This window comes from Saitoella complicata (assembly GCF_001661265.1).
Source record: "Saitoella complicata NRRL Y-17804 unplaced genomic scaffold SAICOscaffold_2, whole genome shotgun sequence".
Classification (NCBI taxonomy): domain Eukaryota; kingdom Fungi; phylum Ascomycota; class Saitoellomycetes; order Saitoellales; family Saitoellaceae; genus Saitoella; species Saitoella complicata.
This window is the reverse complement of record NW_017566993.1, coordinates 132,718-149,427: the sequence shown is the minus strand read 5'-3', so window position 1 is coordinate 149,427 and position 16,710 is coordinate 132,718. Positions and strand designations below refer to the sequence as shown.

General features: G+C 53.3%; 9 protein-coding genes across 9 annotated transcripts; 4 read left to right on the top strand and 5 right to left on the bottom strand.

Annotated features, from left to right (window-relative positions):
• Positions 1-111: 111 nt before the first annotated feature.
• SAICODRAFT_28736 (glycoside hydrolase) lies at positions 112-1,459 on the top strand (the record flags this gene model as incomplete). Its single annotated transcript, XM_019167212.1, has 1 exon — positions 112-1,459. A coding segment is annotated over one exon (1,080 nt), but the record flags the coding sequence as incomplete, so codon positions are not given.
• A 587-nt stretch (positions 1,460-2,046) lies between these two features.
• Positions 2,047-2,406, bottom strand: SAICODRAFT_4874 (uncharacterized protein; the record flags this gene model as incomplete). Its single annotated transcript, XM_019168939.1, has 1 exon — positions 2,047-2,406. The coding sequence occupies one exon, from the start codon at positions 2,404-2,406 to the stop codon at positions 2,047-2,049; it is 360 nt and encodes a 119-aa protein (XP_019026749.1).
• A 124-nt stretch (positions 2,407-2,530) lies between these two features.
• SAICODRAFT_87708 (alpha-L RNA-binding motif-containing protein) lies at positions 2,531-3,331 on the top strand (the record flags this gene model as incomplete). The annotated part of the gene is made up of 2 exons (XM_019171512.1): positions 2,531-2,966; positions 3,014-3,331. Exons 1-2 carry the CDS (start codon positions 2,556-2,558, stop codon positions 3,329-3,331), a joined length of 729 nt encoding a protein of 242 aa, XP_019026748.1. The 5' UTR covers positions 2,531-2,555.
• A 476-nt stretch (positions 3,332-3,807) lies between these two features.
• Positions 3,808-5,130, bottom strand: SAICODRAFT_75435 (Ribokinase-like protein). The gene has a single exon (XM_019170976.1). It carries the CDS (start codon positions 5,121-5,123, stop codon positions 4,089-4,091), a length of 1,035 nt encoding a protein of 344 aa, XP_019026747.1. The 5' UTR covers positions 5,124-5,130; the 3' UTR covers positions 3,808-4,088.
• Positions 5,131-5,285: 155 nt separating this feature from the next.
• Positions 5,286-9,910, top strand: SAICODRAFT_16691 (uncharacterized protein). Its single transcript, XM_019165690.1, has 3 exons — positions 5,286-5,572; positions 5,634-5,695; positions 5,751-9,910. The coding sequence occupies exons 1-3, from the start codon at positions 5,521-5,523 to the stop codon at positions 9,876-9,878; spliced, it is 4,242 nt and encodes a 1,413-aa protein (XP_019026746.1). The 5' UTR covers positions 5,286-5,520; the 3' UTR covers positions 9,879-9,910.
• Positions 9,911-10,180: 270 nt separating this feature from the next.
• Positions 10,181-10,663, bottom strand: SAICODRAFT_87703 (uncharacterized protein; the record flags this gene model as incomplete). The annotated part of the gene is made up of 4 exons (XM_019171511.1): positions 10,635-10,663; positions 10,525-10,573; positions 10,337-10,462; positions 10,181-10,278 (listed from the first exon to the last, which is right to left on the bottom strand). The coding sequence occupies exons 1-4, from the start codon at positions 10,635-10,637 to the stop codon at positions 10,181-10,183; spliced, it is 276 nt and encodes a 91-aa protein (XP_019026745.1). The 5' UTR covers positions 10,638-10,663.
• A 124-nt stretch (positions 10,664-10,787) lies between these two features.
• On the top strand, positions 10,788-11,818 carry SAICODRAFT_4869 (uncharacterized protein; the record flags this gene model as incomplete). The annotated part of the gene is made up of 2 exons (XM_019168937.1): positions 10,788-10,830; positions 10,890-11,818. The coding sequence occupies 2 exons, from the start codon at positions 10,788-10,790 to the stop codon at positions 11,816-11,818; spliced, it is 972 nt and encodes a 323-aa protein (XP_019026744.1).
• A 146-nt stretch (positions 11,819-11,964) lies between these two features.
• SAICODRAFT_87697 (sterol C-22 desaturase) lies at positions 11,965-13,693 on the bottom strand (the record flags this gene model as incomplete). The annotated part of the gene is made up of 1 exon (XM_019171510.1): positions 11,965-13,693. Exon 1 carries the CDS (start codon positions 13,543-13,545, stop codon positions 11,965-11,967), a length of 1,581 nt encoding a protein of 526 aa, XP_019026743.1. The 5' UTR covers positions 13,546-13,693.
• A 224-nt stretch (positions 13,694-13,917) lies between these two features.
• Positions 13,918-16,539, bottom strand: SAICODRAFT_33030 (MCM-domain-containing protein; the record flags this gene model as incomplete). Its single annotated transcript, XM_019168256.1, has 2 exons — positions 13,918-14,381; positions 14,433-16,539. 2 exons carry the CDS (start codon positions 16,537-16,539, stop codon positions 13,918-13,920), a joined length of 2,571 nt encoding a protein of 856 aa, XP_019026742.1.
• Between the last annotated feature and the right edge of the window lie 171 nt (positions 16,540-16,710).

Below are 16,710 nucleotides of genomic sequence, written 5' to 3'. Positions count from 1 at the left end.
GGGTATCTTCGTCAGTCAAGCTGTATATATGTATCTCCAACGTGTTCACAGTTTCTCGGGCATGCACGATAATGAGCAATGACGTTGGGTAACGTTCCCTTCGATTGCCCTCCGTAAACCTCGCGAACAGCAGATTCGATTCTCAGCTCAAATAGCCATTGACGAAGATGGGTTTCTTGAAAAAGTTACTACACCAATCACCCTCCAACCATGCGCCAGCGTCCGCCAACACCTCTCCCTCATCCCTACACTCCGACCTCTCCACCCTCCGCGACTCCATCATCGCCGGAACAACGCAAACAGTCGGCGTAAACCTCGGCTCCCTCCTCCAATACGAACATTGGATGTCTGCTAACTCCCCCGTCGCGCGCCTCCTCTCCAACCTACCCAACGGCTCCGACATCGCGGGAAAGGGCGAGCTGCAGATTATGCGAGCGTTCCCCGATCACAGGGCAGAGCTTGAGAGAGCGTTTGCGGAGCATAGGAGGAGTATGGTTACGGAGGAGGATTTCCGGATGATGAGCGAGTATGGAATCAACTCGATACGCGTCCCGGTGAATTGGGGGATCATGCCCATCGACTCCGGAGGAGGGGTTCCCCAGGAATGGAAGGATTTCGCACCAGGTGCCCTCGAGGTCTTGGACAACATCATCAACAACTGGGCACCAAATTACGGATTGACGGTGCTGTTAAGTCTCCACGGGCATAAGGGCACGCACGGGAACAACGATCACGCATGTCCCGGAGGCGGCGGTGTCTTTTGGGATAAATACCCCGAAAATCAGCAACACTCAATCGACCTCGCATCCTGGCTCGCAAACCGCTATAAATCGTTCCCAGCCTTTCTCGGTATCGGGCTCATGAACGAACCCTGTGACGTAAACGAGCAGGTCGTGCGGGAGTACTACGAGAAAGCCTACAAAGCCGTACGAAAAGTGAGTGACTGCCTCGTCGTTATTGCGCCTATGCTGTGGCAGCAACACCCCAACAATGGATGGGAAGACGTTCTTTCTGGGTCGAGATATCACAATATCCGGGAAGAATGGCACCCATACTTCTGCTTCGGCGACGAATGGGCCCACAAATCCCCCTCAGATCTCATCGGTTACACCGACCGAGACCTCCACCAGCAATACCTGAATCCCAGAGGCCACCTCAAGCTCGCATCCGAATGGTCTTGCGCATCCGCACAACCCATGTCTCCCGAACAAATGCGCGAGTTTGCGGGAAATCAGTTGGAGGCTTATAGGGAGATTTCGGGATTCTATTTCTGGACGTGGAGGTATTGGGATGAGAGGGATAATGAGTATGTTAATGGGTGGAGTTTGAAGTCGTTGTTGAAGAATGGGGTTATTACGAGGGCGCAGCTGAGGGAGGCTTGGTGAACGCTACGTGGCGAAGGGTGGTGAAGGGCGGTGGTCCTTGGGTGGTGAAGCCTGCGGCTCGACACCGTCGGTAGCCAGCCAAAGTATGGGCACGGATTCTACGGAGCCCCGTGTCCTGGCGATGAGACACTATACACGGAATAAGTACAGATTGCCAACTAACCAAATATTTTCATGGCGACACTATAATACCAAGCCCTAGCGGGGTTAACAGCGTCACTCTATCCGCCCAGGGCTTGACCACACCATGAGACCTGGGTCGATTAACCGCTTCACCCCATCGTCGCGAAGGAAAACCTCTCCCGCCATATGCATACGCATAGGCAAATCATCCCGTACACCTACCGAACCAAGTTTTCACCATCGGCATCACTCACGATACTACGAAGACCATCAGGAATGATGGCATGGTAGTCCTCCCACGACCTCTTCATGAGCCAGTTGTTGCGCGCCGCTGTGTGCACGTGGTTGCAATTCACCATTGGCCATGCCGTGGTTCAAGAGTACATATGTCACTCTTCCACCTGATACTCAAGGGCTGCATGAACCGTCATAGCCAGAACCCATTTTGCGCCGGATGGGCTACGTACGCGCAGTACTGGTCTTACCGCCAACTTGCGATAGCGATGATCCACTGCCATCCACCCACAAGCTCCTCACTTCATTTCGTAATTCCCATCAAAAACGGCGAAGACTTCACAATCTGAAAACTCACACCTCCGCCCTCGACATTCCCGATATATCCACCCAAGGAAGCCCACAACCCTGCTGCATCTTTCTGAGGACACCTGATCCATGCGTCATACTCCACCGTGTGAAGGATATCGATGTGCGTAGCTGAACCGATGAGACCGAGGTATTGTGTTAAGGCGGCGGTAATGAGGGTGCGCCAGGTGAGGAGGTCGAGGGTTGGTGGGGTGTCATGGGCGTGGTGAAGGCGGAGGTGGAAGTATTGCCATGGGGCGGTGTTTGTGGAGACTGTCAGGCGTGTAGTCGGAGCCGGAATTGTAGCTGTGGTCATCGTCTTTGCTCTTGACAACTTTGGCCTTCTTCTCTTCAACCCCGGAGAGCACGGCGATACACCGCTGCAGTGCGCAGGCTGCCCCTGAAGACTAAAAATCAACAGGTAGACGAGACAGAGAGAACACAACCACCAACAATCCATTCACCATGCCGCGCTCAAAGACCCCCATCTACTCCCTCGCCCGTGGCAAGGTCAACATGTCCATGAACCGCTACAACCTCTACAACCTCGCCCGCAAAGACCTAAGAAACTGGGTCGGCCAAAAAACAATGTACCAACAAAAATGGTTCGCAAAAGCCGAGACCCGAGCATACCACGGCCGCTACCTGACCGAACGCCAATTCAAATCTCACTTTGAGGAGAAATTGTTGGGAACGCCTGGGACGAGTGGTGGAAGGGATGCAAGTGCTATCCCGTTGGCTTCGCAGACGTATGCCGGGTTGGAGAAGAGGTTGGATTTTGCGGTTTTTAGGGCGTTGTTTGCGACGAGTATTCAGCAGGCGAGACAGATGGTTATTCACGGGAAGGTCAAGGTGAACGGTGAGAAGGTACGTCGTGTATTTAACCCCTGATCAGATCCAAGTCACTGACCAATTTGACACAGATCACCGCACCCGGCCACCGCCTCCAACCCGGGGATCACTTCCTCGTCGACCCCAAATCCGTCCTCACAGTCCTCTCCGCAAACCCCTCCGCCGTCGCCTCCGAACCCGACCTCCCCTCCGCCGAAGCCGCTTTCAAAATCCGTCCATACTTTGCTCCCTTTGCGTTTATCCCTACGTACCTCGAGGTGTCGCAGGCGAGTTGTTCGGCTATCTATTTGAGGGATCCGATTGCGAGTCCGGGAACTAGTGAGGTGCCGAGTCCGTTCCCGCAGCCGATTCAGGCGTTGGCTTATAGATGGTATGTCCGTGGTCGTTAAGTGAGTGTGCGAACGTGAGCGAGCCTGCAGCTCATGTGAGCATTGAGCTTGACTTGAGTTTATAAGGAAGATATTGGTTGAATGGTACGTGGGATGTAAGAGATGAGTTGACATTTTCTTGGGGTTGACTTGGCCCAGTTTTGAGGCCGAGTGTAGTGTTTTTCGTTTTTCTTTCTCGGAGTTTGGGGATTGGCATTTCTAAAAAAGTTATCACTGTGTAAAGATAGTGGCTAGAGCATGAGCTGCAATATATGAGGAACGCATCATCGTTACAGTATGTACTCATTGTTCTTGAAATGGGTTGGGTAGAGGAATTGGCATTCCGGGACTGGATTGGGGTGATGCGTAGAAGTCGTCGACGTGGATGCTGTGGACTTCCGGGACTTTGGCGTCCATCAGCTCAACTCCATCGGCTCGAAGTCTCATGAGTACTTCATCAATCGCCACACCCTATATATCACTTGGCTACTGACGGGCCGAGCCGGAACGTTCTCCAGCGCGTGACCACCACCTTCACCACCCTTCACCACCCTTCACCACCCTTCACCACCCCACATATTAGCACCCGTCGAGCATCACTCCCATCATCATCGATGCTAGCTATGCCGCTGTAGCCGAAGGCCAGCAGGGCTTATGTTGCGAACCAATCACACAGTAGCGCGGCTGTAGCACGGCGAATGCCCGGAGTTCGATGAACCCTGCGGCACCGTTCATGAACTCACATCCTTCCGCGCGCGTCCCAAAACCAACCCTTCGTTCAATTCGCCAGTCCTTGTGACGGCTGGCTTCGATCCCATGCCACCCACCGGGCATCCTTCGTCCTCCCCCTATACTCCTCCATCCTCTCTTGCACATTCACCCCATTCCACACCTCTTCCGTCCCCGCATACCCCAACACCGGTACCCCAACCTGCTCGATTGCAAAACTAGCACTCACGATCCCCATCCTCGCAGCCTCGACCAAATCAACATTTGGATACCCCAACGCCAGTCCACCGCAAAACGCGTTCCCTGCACCCGTGGGATCTTTGACCTTTGAGGAGTCGGTGTGGTAGGCGGGTAGGTGAAGCCAGCCGTTGTCGCGGGATGCGATTACGCAGCCGAGAGCGCCGGAGCGGATGACAATACAACCGTCTCCCGCGGGGCCGATACCGGCGTCGACGTAGAGGCGGGAAATTGCGGCGATTTCGGGGAGGGCTGTAGGTTCGGGGCGTCCAAGGAATGCGGCGGATTCGCCGTGGTTTGGGGTGATGACACTAATGTGTTTCAATGCGGATAGACACGCTTTCCAGTTTTCGGGTTTACACTCGTCGGGGACAGGTTCCCAGATAAAGTGTGGGGCTGGCTCTGTGGGGAGACCATGCTCGGCACGGCGTTCCAGGGTGCGTTTGGCGGATGATTCCGCACGCTGGGGGGTACAGATGAGGTGGTACGCCCGGGAGTTTAGAAGTGGTCCTTCTAAGTCGTCGACTTCGATGCGGAGTTTTGGGGCCATGTATGAAAAACCGCGGTAATCCCCCGGTCCGTATGTGTTAAGCCCCCTCGTCGTCAATCTCTCGGGTGTTGAACGGACCAGTGTTTCAGTTTGCCAGGAGTCAATGTCCTCTCTGACAGAATCCGGAAAGTCAGAGCCCGCGTCGACAATCATAGCCACGCCTTTTGACTCCGGTGGTTGGAGGTGAACCCTGGCGCCGAGGAGAGCCCATGTACCGGCACCGCCGGTTACGTCGTCGAGGATGGCGCCGTCTTCGAAGACGAGGCGGTCGATGATGAACATCCCTAGAGTCACCATTAACAGGCTGTCCATAGGTTCCATGCTTTCTGTCATGTCGGAGTAAATGCTGACGTGGAGGTTGAGGGTGAATGCTGGATGCATCTTGTTCAGGGGCCAAGGTTGCATGACATACGCAGGGTACCCGACTCAACGGGACATACAAGTTATTTCTCGCAAGGCATGGAAACAATCAAACAAACCTTATATACTCTTCTATCATCCCTATTCCCCAGTAAACCCTTTATACACGTCGCTGCACGACATCAATCGGGCTGCATACACGAAGCTTACGACGTTGCAGCTTGTAAACATTCAGCCTCGAAATCAACAACCGCGTCGACGATTCGACAAGAACGCTCCATCGACAATCGCGACCCATTGACAGCGGGTTTGTTCGGCTTGCGCTTATACCACGATGTCTGTACAAGACGCTCACGATCTGTTGAGCTCACTGAGAGGAGCTAACAGTATGTTTGACCCTACGGATGTAGCATTGCGAAGGAGGTAGCTGATATGATGATGGGATAGGTACCGAGAAGGAAAGACTGTTGATTGTGGTCAAGACGGAGATTAAGAAGAGTGGAGTTGATGTAGGTGCAACGAGTGAAGGTGCGAGGACATCTGGACTAATTATGGTACTTACAGCCTGATGCGATTCAATTGCTCTTCGAAGCACTCAAGCTGGGTGTTCAATCAGTCAGTCCAACTGTTTCGTTTACATCTCTCACCACACTCACGAACCTAATCAAACGTGTCAACCTCCAAGAACCCGCAAGACTCCGCGCCCCATCATCTACCATCCTCCCCCTCCTCATCGAGCGTCTCGGCGACGTAAAAGACAAGACACGACTTTACGCCATGAGCGGCTTGGTAGAAATGTGGAAAGGTGCGCCGATGGAGACTGAAAAGGTTATGAAGGAACTTGGATTGAGCCACAAGAATTACCGGATCAGGGAACAGAGTTTGACTTGGATCATGGAGGCATACCGCACAAATGCGAGCTTTATGTTCCGATCTTTTGTGCCGTACATGCTGAAGCTACTCGAGGATGCGAATGAGATGGTCCGGGAAACGTCGAAGGAAGTGGTGGTGGAGATGCACCGGAGCGCAGGCAGCGCAGCAAAGGCGGATCTGAAACGCGAATTGCTGAGGAAGAACATCCGAAGGAGCATTGCGACGTATGTACTGTCACAACTGCAACTCGCGGACGCCTCTGAACTCGAGCAATTGAGGGCCGAGGAGGAAGTCGAGGAGAAGCCCGTACAGAAGCGTGTAGCGAGCATGGGCGCCAGCATCGGCACAGCAAGTCACGCACCTTCGAGTGTCGCCGGTAGTGTTGCCTCGACATATGTCGGCAGCATGCCCGGTGGCGAAATGGAGCCCCTCGACCCCGTCTTCGTTCAATCAGCTCGCGACCTCGAACGCGAGATGCAAGACATGCTCCCACCCTTTGAAGGCCGCGAATCCGAACACAACTGGGCGCAACGCGAAAAGAACTGTAATCGAATCCGACAGCTGCTGCGCGGTAACGCGTACAAAGACCATTCAGCTCTATTCCTGGCGCAATTCAAGACGCTGGTGGAGGGTGTTACGAAGGCCATCCAGTCACTTCGGACAACGCTGTCTCTGGTTGGGTGTCAGGTTGTTAAGGATCTTGCTATAGTTGCGGGACCGGGGATTGATCCGTTTGTGGATCAAATGCTAACGGTACAGATTAAGCTTGCGGCTGTTACGAAGAAGATTGCGTCGGCTTCGGCTCAAATTACTACCGCGGTCATTCTTGCGAATGCGTCGTATAATGTGAAGACTATGCAGCATCTCTGGTTCGCGTGCCAGGATAAGAACGTGCAACCACGACTCTACAATACCGGTTGGCTTCGCGTCTTCCTCGAGAGTCACGCGGGCTCCAAATCTCAGATTGAGCATACAGGAGGCCTGGAAGTCCTTGATAAAATTATAAAGAAGGCACTCGCAGACGCCAACCCGCAAGTCCGTGAGGGAATGCGTGAGACATTCTGGAAATGGGCGGATATTTGGCCCGAGAGAGTGGAGGCGTTCATGAAGAGTCTTGATGCGAACACGAGGAAGGCACTGGAGAGGACGAATCCCAATGTTGGTGCTGCGGCGTCGAGCTCGAGACCGGCGAGCGCAATGGAGATGCGTGCGAGTTCCAGGGGTTCGGTAAGGAGTGAGGCCGGTGGATCAGGATCGATGTTGCCGCCGCGTGTTCCACAGAAGGACGGGTTTAGCGCCAAGATTGCCGTGAAGAAGAAGGTCGAGGGTAATGCGCCTCCAGCTGCTGCTGCGCCGGCAGGCGGTCTCTCTTCTGGCCCTATGCGTGGTCTGGGATTGCCTCAGCGACCTCCGTCATCCCTACGAAAAGCCGTGACGAGCCCACCGCCGGCTGATCGAAGGCCTCAGAGCCCGAGTGTCAGCTCGCATGCGACGAATGGTATTTCTGAGCGCCCGAGTCCGTCGCAATTGAAGAGGGATGTGTTGTCTCCTTCGCCTTCAAGACGCATGATGGCGGCGTCGCCGAGAATAGGCGCTGCGTCGCCGTTACGGCATATGTCGCCTACCGCAAGGAGAACGGGGAACTTGTCGGTACTCCAGCAGCTGAACGATGCCGATCCCAAAGTCCGGATTGATGGTATTGTCACGATTGCTTGTCTCTTCGCGAAGAAAACTCCACCGAATGCGCCGAATGGGCAGCCACCTGTTCTACCTCCTGCGGATTTGCTGGGTAAATCACTTCATAGTTTGTTGAATGACCCGACACCGGAAGTGGTGGAGCATTTGCTGGCGCCTGAAGTTATTCCTGAGCTCGTGAAGGTCGTGCCCGTCGAACAGATCGTGCCGAGAGTCTTGTTGATGAGCGAGTCCGACGAGGGCGAGTACAACAACGCTGTCGTTACAACTTGTCTCCCAGCACTTAAACAATTGCTGACCCGGGAAGAGGCAGCAGATCAGACAATGAAGACCATGACCAACATGGGTGTTTCTGGTGTGGTTCCACGTAAGATGTCTGCGTCTGTTTACACAATGACTCAAAAGCGCAAGATCATCCACGGACTTCTCGCCTGGATGAATGAGTTGTTCGAGGACCATATCCAGGAGAAGGAGGTGGGCGGAGAGGGCAATGCCACTCTGAACGAGGAGTATCGGACCTGGGTTAACCGCATTGTTCCTATGATCAAGAATACTAAACCAACGTCGGCTAACTACATCCCTCTGGGTGCTCTCTTGAAGAGCGTCAGGAGGGCTGATCCGGAGACTTTTGATAAGGTTTTGCAGACGTTCGATCGTGACATGGTAAAGGCCTTGCACAAGGCATGGGGAGCCGAGGATGAGGATCACACTGTCACTATTCCAGAAGAGAAGGCCGCCGCAGTTGAGGAAGTATTGGGGAGTATTCCCGAGGTCGGTGGTACGATTCAACCTCCCTCATCTGACTCGGATATGATGCCTCCACCAAGCTTGCCCGTACGAAATAAGTCTCAATCCCCCCCGGCGATATCCGATTCGGAAAAGGAAAAGATGCCGGACTTCTACAATGCACCCAAACCGTCGTTCTTAGACGTCAACAACGGTTTCGACGACGAGAATCTGACTATGATTCAGTTTCCCAAAATAAGTATGGCAGTCATGGCAGTCCCACCGCCGCCTCCACCACCGCAGGTGTATGAGGATAAAGATGCGGAGATGACTGAGGCGCCGACTACGCCGATTCAGGCGGATAAGTTGTTGTTCAACCCTCATATTTCTGTACGGAAGCCGAGGGGTACGTCTCCCGAACGAGAAGCGTTCTTCTCTCTATCACCCGAGAAGGAGAAGAATGGAAACACTTTGGTGCCTGCTGTCGTCGTTACCCCACAAGAGCTTCCTCAAATTGAGAACCTCAATATTGAGGCTAAACCATCATCGGAGCCGAAAGATGAGGTCGTGCCTGGAAGCAGTTGGTTCAGGAGACATATGAAGTCCATGTCATCAGACGAGCCATTACCCGAGGACGCGGAAGAGCAGACGAAGCTCTTGTCGGCTTTGATTGCCAGGTTGAAGGCGAATGAGATCGATAGGCATGATTATAAGAAATTGCAGCAGCTCGCGAGTCAGCATCCCGTTCGTCTACCACAGAATGGCAGCGATGCACCAACACCAGCCGCGGCGTTCGATATTTGGAAAGCGGGGGATGTCTATGATGAGTTGTTGTCCGCTACCCTCGCCTCGCTACAATCTGGCAATAACCGAAAATCTGGTTTATTGTTGGTGAAGCAACTTCTCCATGCTCAGGCACCATATCTCGAGGGTAATGAGCCCGCGTTGATGAAGACCTTGTTGGATGTCAGGGTCGACACCGATCAACACGTCACCACCGGGATCGATGAGACAATGATGGAACTCGTCCACATCATCGACTCACGAAAGGGAACAAAGATCCTCCTCGACTACCTCGTTCCCTACACCCGCGGTAACCAATTCACCCCCTCCCCCCGACCCGACAGCATAACCCTCTCCCTCAACACCCTTGCCTCCTTCCTCCGTCGTGTCCCGCGCGCGGACCTCCAAACCCACATCAACTCCCTCCGTCCCCTCACCATCAAAGCCATGTCTGACGCTGATCCCGAGGTTCGGAGGGCGTGTGTACATGTTTGTACGAGTATGCATGTTGTGTGGCGAAACGATCGGGAGTTGTTTGAGGGGGTTTGGGGGGAGTTGGATGGGGGAAAGCAGAATTTGTTGAAATATTATTTTGAGACGGTGGGGGAGGACTAATTGTGAGAAAAGGGAGGGATATGGGGTGTAAGTTATGTTTAGCGAAGAATTACAGTAATCGAGTTCTAGGGAAGGCGTTCTTGGGATATACACTCGCAATACAATTAATTGTAAATCAATAAGGGCGTTCGGTGCTTGACAGTGACATTTGTCCCGATGACCCGCGGCCGGTGCAACCGTGTGTTCGGTATTTCCTGTGCAATGAACAATGCCGGTACCAATTGATTGCCATAACAAGCCCACGGAGAATTAATAGACGATTGTTTATTGATGCTCGAAACTTTATAACATACACCTCTTCCTCATTTGAAGTTGTCTTTCTGATCCTCCGTCTCGTCTCCAACCTTCCACTTACCGTCCAGGAACTCCTTAGACCACAACATTGATGGGATCCATCGAGCTATTACACATATTAGTCATATATTTCAATCTCTTCCAACAGAAGAATGGGTACGTACATGGGTTGTTATATCTCTTCTCGAGCTCAGCACTCTTCTTAAAGACCCACACGTTAATCAGGAGGATGGCACCCATGGTAAGCGCGGTGTTCATTTTCCAGTTCTTGGGTTGAGACCACCATCCACCTGTTCAAATGCCCGTTAGTTCTCCGTTCCCTGTTCAAGGTGTATGCTGAGATAATGCGAACCTGATGGCGACCAAACGTGCTTCGGGTAAGGGAATCGTGCTCCGCCGCCCTATCAACCAGTGTCAGCATTCACTCCCAAGAACCAGAACAGCCGTCTGTACTGTACTCACCATTGTGATTATTGGTTGATGCTTGCACAGGATTCGCGGGGGGGTCCAGTTGGGCGGTGCGGCTGGACGACAGCAGGCAGGTGCCTGGTGCCTTGTAGGCCGAGAAAGTCGAAAAGTATACGGCAAGTACGCGAGAGTGTTCGACGATATACAATGGCCGCCGCAAGAAGAACAGCGCAGCGCTTGCGCCTGAATGGTTCGCCATTGCCGTTTTTCGAGGCTGTCTTTCGAACGAGCGCTGACGGTCGTTTCTAGGTGCTACCCGCTCCTCGGTGTTCCGGACATCAATCCGTTGCAACTCTTCGTTTTCGCCTGCCTTCTCCGCTGAGCGGGTCTCCATTGAGCAGCCCGTCCCTACTACCTCCCCTCGCCTCGTCGCCCTCCACGCCCGTGTCGGCGCTCCTATCCCCGTAGACACCTTCCTCCGCGCCCTAAACGACAACACCTCCCCCGTTGTCTCCCAACTCGGCACAAACTCCCACCTCAGCCACCTCGGATCCTCCATCCTCGGCTACTACGTCTCCGAATACATCATTACCAAATATCCCCGCCTACCCTCCTCCATCCTCAAAGCCGCCCTCGACGCCTTCATCGGCGTGAAGGCTTTGAAGAGTTTAGCGAGGGAGTGGGGTGTGGAGTTGTTTCAGAAAGATGTTGAGGTGGAGAAGCAGATTGGACGTGTGTTGTTTGGACGTGTGGATGATAGAATTGTTAACCCGGAGAGGGAGAAGGGACAGCAGTATGCCGACGTCGCGGCCGCCACTTTCGTTCGTGCGGTGATCGGTGGTATCGCTCTACACCAAGATCGCAACGCCGCACGAGCTTTCATCGAGGCACATGTTTTGTCGCGTAAGCTCGATGTCTTGCAGCTCTTCGCATTCACGGAGCCCAACCGGGAATTATCCCATCTCTGCAAGCGCGAAGGTATGGAAGCGCCTGTATCACGACTCGTCGCTGAAACTGGTCGTAAATCCCGGTCGCCGGTGTTCGTTGTGGGTGTGTACTCTGGTGCCGACAAGTTGGGTGAAGGTCAGGCATCGTCGATGAAGGAGGCTGAGTTCCGTGCTGCTGCGAATGCGTTGAAGGGATACTATTTGTGGGAACAGAAGGATGTTGTTCTGCCAAGCCAGGCTGGTCCGGATTACAAGGGATCATTTATTGACAAGGGTGAGGTTATTGTGTAGATGGTGTTGTTTTCAGGCAAAAGGATATATTAGGAAAGGAATACACTTAACACAAGCAATCTTCCTCTATCAAGTGAATATTATGTAAAACGTCTACCCCGAAAGCACCAAAAATAAGGACCCATGGCCACGGCCATCATGGCTTTCTAAGCAGCCCTCTCAGAGAACTTGAGCAATAAGTCGTCCATAGGGAAGGTAGTAGCGAAAATGCGGATGTCATCGGAAGTAGGGGTACGCAAATGATCCCAGTCAAGGAACATCGAAGCCTTACCAACACAAGCCATCAAATGCATAACCGCATACTGCTGACCCAAACAAACATGAGGACCAGTTCCGAAAACCAACCAGTTCCTCGGGAAGCTCTCGGCCTTACCCTCAGTCCAGCGCTCAGGGTTCCAGTGGTTGGGCTCGGGGTACGCCTCCTCATCGTGCAACGCGTGCCAGAAAGTGGGGATAATCATCGATCCCTTGGGAACGGTGTACTCGGGGGTAATGGGGTAATCCTTCTTCGCAGCATACGGAACCATCAACACAGGGGGCCTCAAGCGCAAAGTCTCCTTGACGACAGCGCGGGTGTAAGTCATCTTCTCAACCATGTCGATATCCATACGCTTGTTACGGTCACCATCGCGGAGAGCGAGCTGCTCCTCACGAACTTTATCGAGGATCTCGGGGCGATCGGCGAGGTACTGGAAGAGCCAGCACATAGCGGAGGAGGTAGCGTCCTGGGAAGCGAAGAGGAAGGACAAGAACGTCTGGGCAATCTCGGAGTCGGAGAACTCGCGGATGAGGATGGGTGCGTGGCCGGCGGAGTTGGCATCACCCTTCTCCTGGAAAGCTTTGGCCTCGATCATCTCCTTGATCCAAGCGTCCATCATGCAGTTGGGCTCCTCGCCGGCTTGCATACGTGCGCGAGACTTAGCGGACGAAGCCTCGAACTCAGCCAAAACACGGTTGCGAGCCTGGACACCGTACCAGATTTTGGTGTAAGGCAAGACGAGCGGGAAGTTAACGAGCTCCATAGCAGCGGTAATACGCCAGTAATCATCCGAGATAGCCTTGATAGCCGCAGAAGTGATGTAGTCACCACAGAACGTACGGCAAGAAACAGCGACATTGATCTCACGGAAGATGTTCATGTAGGGAACGTGCTTCTCCTTAGACATGGCGAGGAACTCTTTGAAGTACTCATCGTAGACCTGCTCCTGGGCGGGGAGGTAGACACCGAGAGCCTTGCGGGTGAAAAGGTTGTTCAATCCCTTACGATACTCGACGTGAGCCTTACCGTCAAGGAAGACCCAGTTGGTGTGCTTCAAAATCTTCTTTCCGGCATCGACGACACAGGGCTGGACATAAGCAGGCGCGTTAAGAATCTTGCGGGAGAGCTCCTGGGTAGAAGCGATGACAACGAACTTGTGGAAAACGGAAACACAGGACAAAGGTCCAGATTCCCATTTGGCGAGGTAACCCTCGAAGGTGGGGTGCATTGACGCAAGGAACTCTCCAACGATTGGGATAGTCCATGCACGACCAGCAATACCCTGCTTGCGGTTCAAATAACGAATCTGCTCAGCAACCAAGAGAATGGCGAGAGAAGTCGCAGCGACGGTCCACCAGCTCATACCCTTGACGAACTCCCTGAGAGTCGCGACGGCGACGGAGGCCTCGGCGACCTTGAAAGCCGACGCGGTCGCGGTCGCGGTCGAAAAGTTGTTGAAAGACTCCATGGCTCCTAACCTGACCGATATGAAACGACTGGCGGATCAAATCAAGGGATTCCGTTCCAATGAAAGGAGGTGTTTGGGTTTGTTGCTGCCGCAGGTGTTGTTTACTGCGGTCAGTCGCGCCGCCCAACAAATCGATTCGCAGAGCGGGCGACCAGGCACATGTACATCCGGTATCCGGAGCCTTATACGACATGACACGGGTAGTAAACCCTTTGAATTGCTGATATCTCAATAAAATATACCGTCCTTTGTCTATACCCGATTGCCCTTACGGAAAACGGCCAGTGAACCTCTTGAATTACTACTAATGTTTTATTAATATACAAGACACTGTCCCTCCTCTATCTACACCCTACCGCCCTCAGTCCCATCCTAAATCCTGTAGACCTTGTCCTCCGAGATGTAAATCTTACCCTCATCACTCATCTTATCCAACGCAGCCCGTGCCTCCCTAGCAGTAAAGATCTCCTCCTCGGTCAAATCCTTGTTGACTTCAGGCACGATCTCATCAATTGGGCTCGCACCCTCCTCGTCAAAGATGGCCGAGTTAAGGAGCTTACCCAACTGTTTCCGGAAAAGACCAAGACGCTCTGCAGAGATAGAGGTAGCGTCTTGCTGTACGGTATCCTGCTGCGTCTGTGTCTGCGATTGTGACTCAAGCTGCGAACGCTCCGAAGCCCATGACTGCTGAGTGTCTTCATCAACCTCCATGGCATCACTTTGGGTGTTGTGCGTTCTTCTTGGCCGTCTCGAACTCGTAGGCTCTACCTGCTCCTCTTCCTCCTCAACATCCATGGCATCCGCATCGACATCAGTCTGCGCAGTTGTGCTTCTTCCTCTCCTCGCACTCCGTCTCGTAGCCTGGGTATCCTCCTCCGCTTCTTGACCATCCTCATCATCATCACTGCTGCCACTCTCATCAGCAGCACCATCAACATCCATCCTCCTCCTCTTCCGTCTCTCGGGCTCCACGACTTCCTTGAACAACGCAAACCTCAAGATCGCCTCTGCGGCCTTCGCGTCCTTCTCCTCGACCCTCTGCGACAATCGTGCCTTCGCGTGCGCAGTCGACAGACGAATAAGGGTCTCGAGTGTACGCGCAGTCATGGGCGAAGTCTTGCGCTGATTCGCGCCGATCTCGTCGTTACGGAGAGCGCCGTAGGTAGCGACGATATGGTCACTTGCAGCCTTAGTCAAGACAGGCTTAATCCTGTTCTTGGCGTACTGGATGTACTTCTTGATGAAAGGGATACTCAATACCTCCTTCTTCTTATTCGCACCACGGCCAGTGGTGAGAGTTACACCAGCATGCAACATCTCATTGAACTTCTCGAACACGGGTGTCTCGCGCAGCTCAACCTCCTCCACGCCTCCAACGTCCAAACTCTGCTGCTGAGCGCCGTCGCGGACAGGCTCGCCCTCCTCCTTACCCGGAGCGAGGTACCTGTGCATACGCAGGACGTGTTCCGAGATGGCACGATCACGGGCATCGTTGATCTCATCCGTAACAACGAACAACAGATCGAAACGCGAAAGCAAGGAATCCGGCAACGCAATGTTCTTGTGCGGATCCTTGTGCGTGTCATACTGTCCGTAGATAGGGTTGGCAGCAGCGATGACACTGCATCGTGCGTTAAGCGAAGTATGGATACCAGCCTTAGCAATAGTGACGGTCTGTTGCTCCATGACTTCGTGGATAGCAACACGGTCAACATCACTCATCTTATCGAACTCGTCAATACACACGATACCACGGTCAGCAAGAACCATTGCACCAGCCTCGAGCCTCCTCTCTCCAGTCTCCTTGTCAGACGTGACAGCAGCGGTCAAACCGACTCCCGAAGATCCACGACCCGTAGTAGCAATCGCCAGAGGAGCCGTGTTCAACACGAAACGGAGCATCTGAGACTTAGCTGTAGACGGGTCACCGACCATGAGGATATTGATATCACCACGGATATGCGTTCCATTCTCCAAGTTCTTTTCCATACCACCGAGCAACAGCAGCAAGATCGCCTTCTTGATGTGATCGTGTCCGAAAATCGATGGTGCCAAGGATTGTGAGAGGAGCTCAAAGATATTGCGCTTCTTCGAGATCTTGTTGATGTTGCGGATATCGGTATCAGTGATCGTAACCTGCGCGATACCTCCTCCAGCCTTCGACGAGAGCAACATGACATTATTCGCAATCAACAACGTCCTGAACGTTGCGCTGCTCGACGACGGATTGCGGTTACCAAGTGTACGATACTGCCCAACAAGCTGGATACGATCTCCAGGCTTGACACGATCAACCAAGTCATCATCCATGATCACATCAATACTTCTCGGTAACTGACCCGCAGGCGCTCGCTCTGGCATCTCCTGAATCGAAATCGTTTGGTGGTCACGATACGTCGAATACCCAAACTCCGTAACGAGCGGATTCCCATCCGCATCCTCAGTAGGATAAATCGATGTCGTAGCCGGCGCATTCCCACCCGTCATCGTCTGATCCCGATACTCACGGTAATGAAACAACTTCGTCTCCTCACAATAATGCACAGACTTAACAACCTTCGGTCGCACAAGCGAACACCTCGTCACGATTCCCTCAAGCGAAATCAACTTTCCCAAATGCTGCGCACGGAGTGTTCGTGGATTGACGTGATGATCCCCGAAACTCCCGCGGAACGCAACGTAGAACACGGTATCCACCGTAACCTTATGCCTCGTCGGATCCTGTACCGTATTGACAACATCCTTGAGCGCCATATCAAACGCGGGTAAATAATCCGACGGATGGTTCAAGATCCCATCTGAGTATTCTCGGTTGTAGTCCCGGATCTCGTCGAGGGAGACGACGAGGCGGCGTTCGCCTATGTTGAGCATGCGCTTGATCGCGTCGCGGTAATTTGTGCGGCCGACTTCATCGGTTTGGTGGTCGAGGAATTCTTGGAAGACGCGAACGCGATCTTGGAAGGCCTGGTCTTGGAGGATTGGGAGGTCGGCCATGGTGGTGTTATGCAATGTAGGGTATCAAATTGACGCGTCGGTGGAGTTGCACTGAAATCTCTCACAGACGATCACGAAAGCGGTATATGGAAGGCAACCAAGCGACGCGATATGACCGAGGAATCGTCGTCAAAACTGGGCAATCTTTCGTGGAAACACCGGGGATGAATG